Here is a 12664-nt window from a genome sequence, read left to right on the forward strand (position 1 = left end):
ATAATAAGAAAACACAATAAAAGCGAGAGAAATATTTTAGAAGAAAGTAAAATAATAGTATTTTGGAGCATGCTAACTTGAGGAATAAACAGAGAGGAAACTCAAAATAATAACCAAAACACTGCTTGAATTGAAATCCTAAGAAAACATTTATACACAACACCAAGGATGCACAGATGAGGGAATGTGATGACCACTCAAAGCTAACATGCCCTTCGAAATTTCGGAGCGAAGGAATGTAACGAATTAAACGCTTTGGAACTAGAAATAACAATAACAACGATCCAAAACAAGGTGTACAAACAGTGTGGATACAACATCGAAGGCAGCACACAAACACAAATACAGGCATTATTATATCGGGCCAGTAACAGGACTTACAATCATCTTTATGTTTGCGTCGAAATTCGCTAGATAAACTTCGACTATCGATATAACGCTCAGCTGAGCTGGGAGGAGGTCGTGGTGTTGGCATATCATCTGTGCGTTTTGTGAATTATAGGAGAAATATAGAAAGACTCAATGTAAGAGCATATTTAGATATTTGTTAAGCAGCAGCAATTCTTTTTTTATTTTTTCTTTTTCAAAGGACATCTAGTACGAGTGGTCTGTAATTGTTCGGCATGCAAGCTATATCCGGGATTTTCAACTTGAAGGCAACCTGTTGCGGTGCCTTCAAGGCAGATACTTATCCATACGGTTTTATTATATGTTTTCATGGAATAAATATAAACTAAAAGAGAAAAGCGAATGCAATTTCGCAGTTTTTCAGTCACTTTTCTCCTTTCGAAACACAAAAAAAAAAGGATCCACATAACAAACGAAACTTTAAACACACAACATCGAAGAACAAAGTACTTACCGTCGCTGAAGTATCCGCGATTGCGGTTGCGTTTTTCGAACCCCCGCAAATCCTCCGGCTTTAAGTTCGCAAACGACTGATTCAGCGCTACAATATGCATTGAGAAGCCAAAAACGAAAATCGCCAGTACTGCCAAGAAGCGTGCCAAATCCTTTAGCAAATCACCAATGATGATAGCCCATGGTCCGAAGAGGTGATGGAACGAGAGAAAGTCCAATATTTGCACGCAGGCTAGCAGAAAAGCCAATGCGAAACACTGATTGCGGCAATAGATCAGTGTCGGCCAGTATAATTTGGAGACGAAGACGAACGCGGCCACATGCACGCCCACACCGGCCATGCCCAGCAGCAGCACCAACAGTTTTATCGATCCCAATCCAGATTTGTCAGATGGATTTGTCAGCTCGAACAAAAGTAAACCACTCAACCAAATGAGCAGCCCAATTTCGTACCAGTAGGGGACCAAACTTAGCCGCAGCACAGGATAGATGGGCGTTATGCCGACTATGCTCAGATGGATCATCAGATAGATGTGCGAGGTGAGATAGGACATGAATTTGATAATAGGCACTTTGTTGAATTTATGGCCCATCGGGAAAGTGAAACCAATCCAGACGGGTGGGCACACAATGAATGCGACTAAGAGTAGCAGTATTTTCCAGGAAGCCCAGGTGAGTGAGCCGCGCCAGAGTTCCTGCAGGGTAGTGAGAATATAAGCAGTTTGGGCTTAAGGGTCGCGGCAAAACTTACTTGCAGATAGCGCTGCACTACAGTGTGTGCAATAACTTCCTTTTGTTCATTTTCAATTAGCACATCTAGGAACTCGACATTTCTACGATCGGTGGCTTGCAGTATTTTTCCGGCCGAATCAGAGCCTGCGGCAAGGGCTAGCAGCTCCGTCGCCATAGATTCACATTGTTTGCCAGCGGCTACTAGATCTTTGGCGCGTTCTTTTTCCTGTGAGTGAAAGCAATTCAATTACATTTTTATATACAATAACAGACCTCAAAAGCAATTGTTTTATCTGTCTTTAGCCCACTAAGCAATGCAGTTAAATTATTCCCGGCCTTCTCAATCAACTAATACCCACCTTTGTCGACAAGTTTATATAGATATTTGACAATTTGGCTGCGGTATCCACTGGCGCCGGCGACACAAGCACAAACTCTTGTATCGGCTTGTTGTTGTGATTCTTTGAGACCACCATCAAATTGTACACGAAGCGCTTGTCCTCCATCAGGCTATACGTATCGTGCTCTTTATTCATCAGATACCGCAGCACATCATTGTGGCCTTCGGAGGCGGCGAACCATATCGCCGCGCAACCGTAGTTCGTCTCCGACTTGGGCGAAGCGCCGGCCTCGCATAGTAACTTCACAACTTCCAAGTGGCCGGCTTTGGCAGCACAATGCAGTGGCGTCCAATCGTTTTTGTCGGTGGCATTTATTTCTGCGCCCTGACCCAACAGAATCTCCACCATCTGTATGTGGCCGTGCATGGCGGCGATATGTAGACCCGTCCTGCCATGACGATCCGTCGATTGGAGCAGTTCTGCTGAGCGACTCAGAAGCAAGCCAACCACTGACATGTGACCACCGAAGCAAGCCAAATGGAGCGGATTGTAGCCCTGAAAAATTAAGTGTGTTAAAATGCTCCAATGTGGGGATACAATTTTGTGCGAAACTTACGTTTTCTGTCGTTGCCGCCTCCACTTGTACACCGGCAGAATTTAGTAGTAACCTTACTACATTTTCATTGCCCGAGAATGCTGCCAAGTGCAATGGTGTCATGCCGGATTCTGCCCCCAATTCACCGAAGAGACTTTGTCCTGTCGGCGGCTCAGATTTCACCGTTGCCGGCACGCTCGTCAACAGCTCGCGCACAGTGTCCGCCTGTCCGTAGTAGGCTGCCACATGCAACGGCGTCAGTCCCAATTTCTTGCTGGTTATCCTCAAAGAGTTGGTACTTTTCAACGCATCCAATACCTGACCATGCCCGTTCTGTGCCGCCAAATGCACGGCCGTAAAGCCAGCTTTGTTCTCGTCTGTGCACGAGGCGCCCGCACGTACCAACGCCTTCACCACGTCCGCATGTCCACCCTCGGCCGCCAGCTGCAGCGGCGTGGCATCAGTCAATTTGTTTCTAGCCGATATCACGCCAGAACGATCGAACTTCATTAGCTCCTCGATCACTTTCACCGAACCCTGCATGGCAGCGATGTGCGCGCAGGTGTTGCCATCCTTGCTGGTGGCATTCACCAGCGACGGATGTTGTTGCAGGAACAATTTGGCCACTTCAGAGTAGTTGTTCTGCGCAGCGATATGTATGGGCTTTTGACCCAGATCGTCGGTCGCGTCTATGTTAGCTCCGAGCTCAAGCAGAAGCTGACATACCTCCATCTGTCCACTAGCGGCGGCTAGATGGAGAGGCGTTTGCTTGCGCAGTGTCAATATATCGATAACAGCATTGTGATCCTTGATGAGAAACTTCACTAGATGTGTGAAGCTATTCATCGCCGCCAGATGTAGCGCCGTGCGACCGACACGCGATTTCGAATTGATAAACGCCTTGTTGGTGAGTAATGCGTCGCAGACGTGCAGATACCCTCGTTCGGCAGCCAAATGCAGGGCGGATCGGCCCTCTGTGTCGAACACATCCACTCTGGCATGATTCGCTAAAAGGTTGTTGACCAGCTCCATGTGCCCGCGGTGACAGGCGATTAGCAACGGCGTCCAGCCTACCGACGTCTGTCGATTCATGGCTTTTTGTATGTCTGTGGGATTCATGTGCGCGATCATCTCCATTAGTACATCGTTGTTGCCAGCGACAGCACAGTAATGGAAAGCAGTCTCCAGCACAGTTTTCGTTGCCAGCGTCACATCTGCGCCATTCTCCAGCAGCATGCGGACAATCTCCTTGTCGGACTCGGGAATTTTGACCTCCTCCTTGGTGATTTGGCATGTGTAGTGTAGTGCGGTGGCGCCATCGTCGTTAACTGAATTAATGTAGGTGGTAGCCTTGTCGGGGCCATGTTTCTCCTTGACCATTTCGATGAGGTGTCGTACGATTTCGGGGTGACACGAACGGCAGGCCATATGCAGTGACGTTTCGCCGGTCTGTAAGGAAGTTAAATGATGGTAGTTTGCAAGTTAAGTACCGCAAACTTTATATGCGCGTGTAGAACTTACATTGGATTTGTATAGCGGATCGCCACCATCTTCGAGGAGTTGTGTCAGCGTTGCCAGATTACCGTTACGCGCGGCCACATGCACCGGCGTCAGGCCATCATCGGTAGTTAAATTGGGACTAGCTCCGGACTTAAGGAGCATTAAAGCACAACGATCGCCATCCTTAACTCGTGCGGCAATATGCAGCGGCGTTTCGTGCATCGCACCGCCACGGACATGGACATCGGCGCCGAAGCCAAGCAATGTTTCGACGACGGCTGGCTTCGCAGACTCCACAGCAATATGGAGTGCTGTGTAGTTCTCCTGCAGAAATGGATAATAAAACAAAATGTTAAAAATAATTACTCAAATCGTTTAATGCCAACGATACCCACATTCGTCGTCACATCAACTTTTTCGCCCTTCTGCAGCAGCGTGTTGATGATGCCGGTGTGGCCGTAAGCGGCCGCGGTGTGAATGCTGCGCGCGCCATTCTTATTTGGCATGTGTAGATAGACGCCCTTCTTGAAGAGCATCGTCGCGCACTCGGCATGGCCATTCAGCGAGGCGATATGCATCAGCGTGCTGCCATCCTTTGTGCGTTCGAAGATGCTCGCCTTGAATTTGTCCGCCAAAATTTCAATGATGTGCGCATGGCCATTCTCAGCTGCTAAATGCATTGGTGTACGATCTGCGCTTGAGCAGAATATACAGCATACAAATAAGCAAAAAAAAAGCAAATATGTTAAAAATACAATGTTTTACGCAGGAAACCGAACGTTACCCACCTTGATTGTCCGCAATGGACGCGGAAGCGCGCACGCCATAGAACTACTTCAGCAGTGCCTCGTCACCTTCGGCGGCCGCTATGTGCAAGGGTGTCTGGCCCTCACCATTCTGGGTGTCGACATTGGTGCCGTAATCGACCAGGATGCGAACCATATCGACATCCCGTCGTCTGGCGGCCAAATGCAGGGCCGTGTCTCCATTAGCTGTTGTTGCCTGTGCAAAGAAGGTGAAGGAAAATACACACATATTTATTCAAATTACTGTTATGTGCTGATAAAGAAGAGTGAAATATTTTTCGCGGCAGTGCCAATGGAAGTAAGCTATGAGCTAAAAAGGGAAAAGTAGGGGAGGGGAATTTTAATTGGCGCTGGAAATTATACACTATATATACACTTATAACTAAAACATATGCAAATTGCGTGGCAGTCAAGTTGAATGTGAAGGTGAAAAAGTTTGCGGGCTTTCGCATACTTCGCACATGGAGTTGTATCGGAATACATACTTTGATGGTCACAATTGAATCAATTTATGAAATAGCTAGCTCAACTCCAAATTAATTCTCCGCACAATGCCTTCAGTATAGTGCAAAAGAAACCAAAAGTGTCTGAATGTGAAATCAGTTAGTCACGTAGTTTTTTGAAATCGCTTTGAACACATCTTGTAACAACTTTTGCGTGACTCCTTGCCACAGCCAATTCTGTAACCAGTAAATTGAAAGTGCTAGTAAATCAAAAAAGTTGCGCGTATAAAACTAGTTCATGGGGAATTCCTCGCATGAGCCTTAAATTTAGCTGCCGCTGAGTGCACTGTGACCGCCAGGCGAACTGCCATGACCCATTGCACGTCGCTGGCAATTTAATCAACGCATTCGCAAGTGAAAATTTTAATTTGCAACACCAAGAGCTTTTGTGAAGTTTGAGTGCTGCCGTCTAAAAGCGGTGCATACTTTCTGGCGTTGAGGCTTAATGTGTGTGCATGTATGTATGCATGTAGAAAAGCGTATGGCTGAGTGTGTAACTGCATCGCTGACTTCTAGAAGACCGCGTGCCACTTTTTGTTTGTGGCATGCAATGGCCGTCAATGTCATTGGTGCTTCGTGTGTTGCAAGTTTTACAAACACATGTGCATACATATGTTGTTTACAAGTTTTTTGATACTGCACACGTTGCAATAAAGATAAAGATGGCCATACATACAAATTTTAAACATTTGTGCGTTGATTCGATTTGACTTTTTATTAACCAAGCCCATTTTTTTGCTCAAATTTTTTTTATGAATCCTGCTTCAGAGATTGATTTATGTGCTAGGAAAGTCATAAAGTAGTGTAACTGAAAGTCGACCATGCTTAACGTTTATAATTATTTAATTTATTCATAACAACAAGGGTTTCATATTTCAGTTGTTTGAATATTTTGAATATAGAACTCACGCATTGTCAGGCACACGTGCCAAACCGTCAAACAAACTAACTTTAAGCTTCAATTTATTTATAATATTATTTATGCTTATGCAGCAATTATTTCCCATAAATACCCCAATATGTTAGGCTAAGAATTCAATTCTAAAAGAACCTACAAAGCGACATTGAGTTGCTCAGTAAAATAAATTCAATACAATTAAAACATAAATGAATTGTTTCATTCGATACATGGCGATCCTGCCAGCTTTTTGCGAAAATTAATTTGCAAAAAAGCTATCCTGCCAACCGGTGCTTAGATTTGAATTGCACAGTGGCAGTCTAGTGCTTTGCTGCACAGATCAGCCTGAATCCTGGTTTGCTTAAATTGCAACATTTTTAAAATTTTGTGCTTAAAAATTATGCACTAAAAAGCACTTTGACTTGATCAGCCAAAAAAAATAAATAAATCAATCAATCATCAAACAAAAAAGCCTGACGGACAGTCAGCTTAAAACTAATTTGTCCTGACGTGGATCAGCCACAAAGATCCGTCAGCTGCGTGATGAAGGAAGGACCACAACCAATAACTCTCGAGGAATATAGAAAAAGAACCAGCAGAAAGACAACAGATGAAATTACCATTCCAAAAGCACAAAAGCCAAAAAGAAGAGGAGGTTACATGCAAAAACTAAAACGGGAGAAGGCAATCCTACTAAGAACAGTTAATACAAGGCCGCCACCACCATGGGATGCAGCAACTAAAATATGGAGTAGAATCTCAGAGGTAGAATTCCTGATGGAGCAGTATTTAGTAAATAGAAAGCAAAATTAAAAAAAATAATAATAAAAAATATAAATTATATTATAAGCAAACAAAAACTGATGTGCGTCAATCCGCACTCATAGGGCCAGTAAGCGAATTTTCGCTCGTGGCAAAAATATTTTTTTTTATATACATATACAATACATTTCTTAAGTTACTTTCAATCTTACTTTAAAAAAAAAAAAAAAAAAAAAATTTTATGACTTTTTTTTAAATATTAAGCCAAAATTTTATCAATAAAAATAAATAAATGTTAATTAAAAATTTACTAAAATAAGAATTAATTAAAAAAAAGAGGGTTATAGTTACATAAAATTTTTAAAAAACTTATATGATAGGAGACAATTAGAAAAATTTAAATCTGGACATACCAATACAAATACTACAAACTTGGCCTAAAATGGGTCTATTAGACGTAAAAACAGTAGACTCTACTGCAAATGTTATCAACAAAGTTGACGTAACGTCCCCCGACTTGGAAGTTATAACCATCTTGGTATTTGTAATAGTAGCCCTTTTAGCAGCAAATATTTGCTTTAAATTGTATAGAATGCACAATAGGTGCTTAAAAAAAAATATACAGCCAATAGAAGCAATGATTTAGGCCAAGTCTAACAAATTTATTACCCACTGTTACAATAAAAGGTTCAACCAAAGGTAATGGACTGGAACCAAATATTAATTAAAGCTAGACAAATTAGAGAGGAATTTTTGAAAACACATAAGTGCCTAAACAACGACAGGGAAATAAAGACAGAGACACTTAATAAACATATCAATAGCCTAGTCAGCACACTTGAAAAACTTAGAGTTTTTCTAAATGTCAACTATAATAGACTTACACAAGGTCATAAAGTAGCAGCTGAAACATTCTTTCTTGACATTAGGGAAAAACTCATAACGGTAGCCTCAAGAAAAGGAATTACAATAGATATCCCAACGTCACTACACGAGGAAATATCATTTACACCACTACAAGAAATTATACAAACTCCCACAATGACACAGACAGTAGTAGAATTTATAAATACAGCAACAAAGCTTATACCTGATTTTGATGGCAAATCAGAAAATTTACGTTCATTCCTTGACGCACTAACTCTGGTTGATGCGATAAAAGGCGAACATGAGGCAATAGCCATTTCTTTAATTAAGACTAAACTTAAATCAGTACCAAACTACGCACCACCGTAAAAGGTGAGTCAGTAGAAGTAGTGACTGCAAAACTTATGAATATAAGACAAAGTAGCAAAACTGCTACAAATTACTGCAATGAAATAGAAACACTAACAAAATATGCATATATAAATGACGGCATAAACTTAAATTTGGCAAGTAAATATGCGACACAAGCAGCCGTAAGGGCAATAACTAAAAATTGCACATTAGAAAAAGTCAAAGTTATTATGGAAGCAGGTCAGTTTACTGACATGAATGAAGTAATAAGCAAATTTGTTGGAAGTTGTACAGAAGCTACAGGCCAACAAAATACCATTTTGCACTACCGACAAAGACAATTTGGCAACAGATTCCAAAACAATAGAAATTTTGGAAGAAGGTTTCAAAATAGAACCAATATTCAAAGAAACCACAATGGCCAAAACAGCAATTATAGTGGAAATAACTATAATAATAGAGGTCAAAACAGAAATACCTACCGAGGTAATACAAGGAATATTAGAATGACCCAAACAGACAACAATAGTTCGGAAAACCCGGACATTCCCCTAAGATAAACTCGGAAAACAAAATATACAATCTTAACCTTAACTTTAGCATTTACATACAAGTCAGAATTGCTCACACTAACACCGCCATAACACTACTAGTTGACACAGGAGCAGACATTTCCATAATTAAACATGACCATCTTGGTCACTTAAACACATAAACAAAAAACACATTACAACACTACAAGGCATTGGACAAGGAAAAATCAATTCAATAGGCACAACATTTTTCGATTTAAAGTTTAAAAATTACTTAATACCACACGAGTTTCATGTAGTACAAAACGATTTCCCAATACCGTGTGATGGCATTATTGGAATGGACTTTATGAAAAAATACAATTGTCTACTTGAATTCAATGAGAATCAAGATTTCCTAACCCTCAGACCAGAAAAATTCCAAATGCACATTGAAATACCAATTATAACTACTTGTAACGATGACATAACACTCCCAGCTATGTCAGAAGTTATAAGAAGGGTGAAACTTTCTACTCCTTTTCAAGAAGTACTGATACCTAATCAAGGAATACAAACAGGTATATTCATTGCAAGTACCTTGGTAAAATCTGAAAATGCATTCATACGAATTCTTAACACAAATGACAGACCAGTAACGGTAAAACTAAACAGAATTAAATCAGAAAATCTCACTGACTATAACTTAATTTCAAGTGATCAAAACAAAACAGAAAGAAAAAATAAAATTTTGGATACACTAAAGAAAAATTTTCCAAAACTATTTGAAAAAACGTTAACGGAATTATGTTCTAGGTACAGCGATATTTTTGGATTAGAAACAGAAGCAATCACATCAAACAATTTTTACACACAAAAGTTAAGGACAAAAGATACAGACCCAGTATACATTAAGAACTACCGTATACCAGAGCTGTGTAAGTGTGAAATCATTTTCAATTTTAAATCAACAATTTTTTTCTATCCAGTTTTCATTACTTATTCTTCGCTTAGGATTGAGGTTTAAAATTTTTGAATTTTCCATTCTCTCAAAGCAGTTATGAATTCACACATCAACATATTCATAGCAAGATTGAAAAAACCAATGCCCAATCAAAAAAAGGTTTAACACTGAATGAGTATTGAAAAGGCTGCAATCTTTTATGTGTGTGCATTCTTTAACTCAGTACCAATCATTAGTTCAAAGACACCCTGGTAAATAACTTTTTGATAAAAAGGAAGATTTTTGACAATTGCTCATTGTAAAAATTCAAACCGGCGTTACCCAATTTAAGTTTTTTGGTAGAGGGGATTTTATATCATATGTTTGGGATTATATATAAAACAGTTGTATTAAAATTTACGTTTTAAATATAATTCATGTTTTATCTTGAAAATGTTTAAAATTTACATTAAATTAGATAACTACTTCGCATAAGCTTTACATTTAGGTTGATAAAATTTTAGTGAAAATATTTTAAAAATCTTAGTGTCTTTAATAAAAAAAAATAGCTCATCATAAAAATTGTATCGCCGTTCGGCGTCGGCGTAAGTTTGTAGGTCCCTCCCATTTGTGTGACAGCAAAGGCGCACGCTACAAATCGGAGGAGAAGGTCGGCCAAAACGTAGCAAAAGTGTCAAGGCCAAAATATGGTTATTATAAATAAATTTAGTTTCAAACAGGTCGCAACCCTCTTCAAACACCTCAAAAGTATTCCCAATATTATTTAGTTGTGAACCCGCATGAGTCCGAAATTACAATTTTTTACCAGAATTTCCAGATTTTACCGGAAATCGTACTTGGTTTTCTGGCAACTGAGAGGACAAATAAGAGAGTAAGTAAGGTCATCTCTTTGTCAGAAGCTACCTGGTGGTAAATTCTGGTAAATGTGTCAAAAGATCCGATGTAGTGTGTTTGACAACCAAATTGTAAACAAAAGAGAAGTGCATTCTGCTAATGCATGTTGAAAAGTAAATAATTCCTTGCTTGAGTGGATGCTAATGAGTTTTGGTTAAATTACAAAACGCTTAAAAAGGTATTAGCCGTCATTTTGCGTTTAAAAACTTTAAAACTTTAACACATTACCACCCTATACTCTATATGTGATTGACCATTGAACTAAATCGTTGTTTATTTGGGTAAGATTAAAATATATTTTACTATTCAATATTGGAGTTGGTGTGAAACAAAAATTAATAATTTATGGTTATGTATGCAAATGAGAACTACAATTCTGAGCTTATTGAGCATCTCTTAGTCAAAAACAAAGGCAATTTTGCTTGATCAAGTTTCGAATCTAAGAAGAAAATGTTTTTAACAAACAAAAGGTTAATAATAAAATTTAAAGGATTTAAGATATTGCGTATGGTAGCATGAAACGTCACAATCTTCTTAATTGTCAGGCTGTTGATATGGCTACGAAAAAGTGACAATGGAAATAAATTGGCGTAAGATTTATACTTACAGTGGGATAAACTTCAAACCTCTAATATAAATTAGTTAAATTTAGTTATTATTTTTTTTTTTAACAATTTTAAGTTTTCGTTTGGAATAGTTTTCATGAACTTATCTATTAGGAGATCTCTTTGGAAAATTACCGTACATCCGATATCTATTGAAATTTTGACATCCTCACTTTTTGGAAAAAGAAGTTCAAGATACAAGTTTATGTGCAAGAAATAAATTCAACAATAAAAGTCTCCTTATATTTATGGAACTTATAATAAAAAAATTTGTATTTCATTACCCAGACTTTATGAATAGCCTACTCTATAAGTAATAGTAGAAATTCCGAATTAGTAAGTTCAGTCAAGACGTCATTCAAAAGTTTTGAAGAAAATCACTTTTCTCTTTTGTGAAAATTTGGGACTATCTTATGCGAGTATTGTCGACAAAATGTTAGTCTATGAATGACTAAAAATTAACGAATAAATGGTTAATCGCGATTAATGATTAAAATTAATTAAGCGATCGCTGTGGTGTAGTGGTTAGAAGTGCGCACTACCATTCCGCAGGGTGAGCGTCCGAGCCCAGTTCCGGCCAACAAAAAAAAGAAAATGTTTTTTGTAATAGTGGTCGGCCCCCGGCAGGAGTCGACGTAAAACTGTAGGTCCCTCCCCTTCGTGCGACAACCTCAAGGCGCATGCCACAATCGGAGGAGTAGCTCGGCCAAACTCTAACATATGTCGATGGTCCTCTGCAATAACGGCACAATTCAAAATTTCAGGTTTAGAAAAATACATAATTTGAAAGCTTACAGTATGACGCATATAATCCGGAATAATTACGGTCCAAGACATATTATTGCTAAATTACGAAACAAAAAATCTTTAATTGGCTCTACTGAAATATATGAAATTCTTAGTTGTGTCGATATGTAAGCGCCTTTTTATTATTATTTGTAATCATCAATACAATTTCAAATTACATAAACCCAGTCACAGCCCTTTTTTGTATTCGACGCTTCCGGAAATCACATAATACATAAAATAAATAAAAGCTGTTAAAACTGGAAACTGTTAAAAATAAGTGCGCTTGTGTACAGAGATTTTAGAACCTATTTAGTTCCTAAAATGTCTGTTTGCAACACATAACAATAAAAATGCACATCAAATTGCTAAGAATGATGCAGGAAATCGATTCAGACATGCCTGTTTAACTGGCCGTGCGTGCTCAAAACAAACACATGTTAATTAAGGAGCTATTCAAGTATTATGTAACCACCAGTGGAAAGCGGGGGTCTTGGTTTGCTTATTTTTAATAACAACGGGCAACATTTCTTCAAATAAGTAAAACATTAATTACACACGCACAAATTTTGCCTACAATTTCGATCACAATTGAACACTTCACTCTCGTTTCGAATTTTTGAAAGCGTTTTTTAAGCTATTTAGTGGTTTAACACTTCTTGTGGGCACTTGATATTGTAAAAAAAA

At 39.1% G+C, this 12664-nt stretch overlaps 1 protein-coding gene across 4 annotated transcripts in view; it reads right to left on the reverse strand.

Annotated features, from left to right (window-relative positions):
- Window positions 1-12664, reverse strand: part of LOC118740455 (serine/threonine-protein phosphatase 6 regulatory ankyrin repeat subunit A) — a 233659-nt gene that overhangs the window by 14302 nt on the left and 206693 nt on the right. For 3 of the 4 annotated variants that reach the window (XM_036472008.1, XM_036472007.1, XM_036472009.1), the window contains exons 7-12: window positions 4425-4720; window positions 4051-4353; window positions 2551-3978; window positions 1953-2489; window positions 1613-1819; window positions 863-1556 (exon numbers count right to left, since the gene is read on the reverse strand). In XM_036472008.1, coding sequence (XP_036327901.1) covers window positions 863-1556; window positions 1613-1819; window positions 1953-2489; window positions 2551-3978; window positions 4051-4353; window positions 4425-4720 — 3465 coding nt within the window. Of the gene's footprint in view, window positions 1-381; window positions 481-862; window positions 1557-1612; window positions 1820-1952; window positions 2490-2550; window positions 3979-4050; window positions 4354-4424; window positions 4721-12664 lie in introns of all 4 variants that reach the window. The other variant, XM_036472006.1, reaches the window with a different exon arrangement.

Source organism: Rhagoletis pomonella, unplaced genomic scaffold, assembly GCF_013731165.1.
Source record: "Rhagoletis pomonella isolate Grant_MI unplaced genomic scaffold, Rhpom_1.0 Rhpom_scaffold_00006, whole genome shotgun sequence".
Classification (NCBI taxonomy): Eukaryota; Metazoa; Arthropoda; class Insecta; order Diptera; family Tephritidae; genus Rhagoletis; species Rhagoletis pomonella.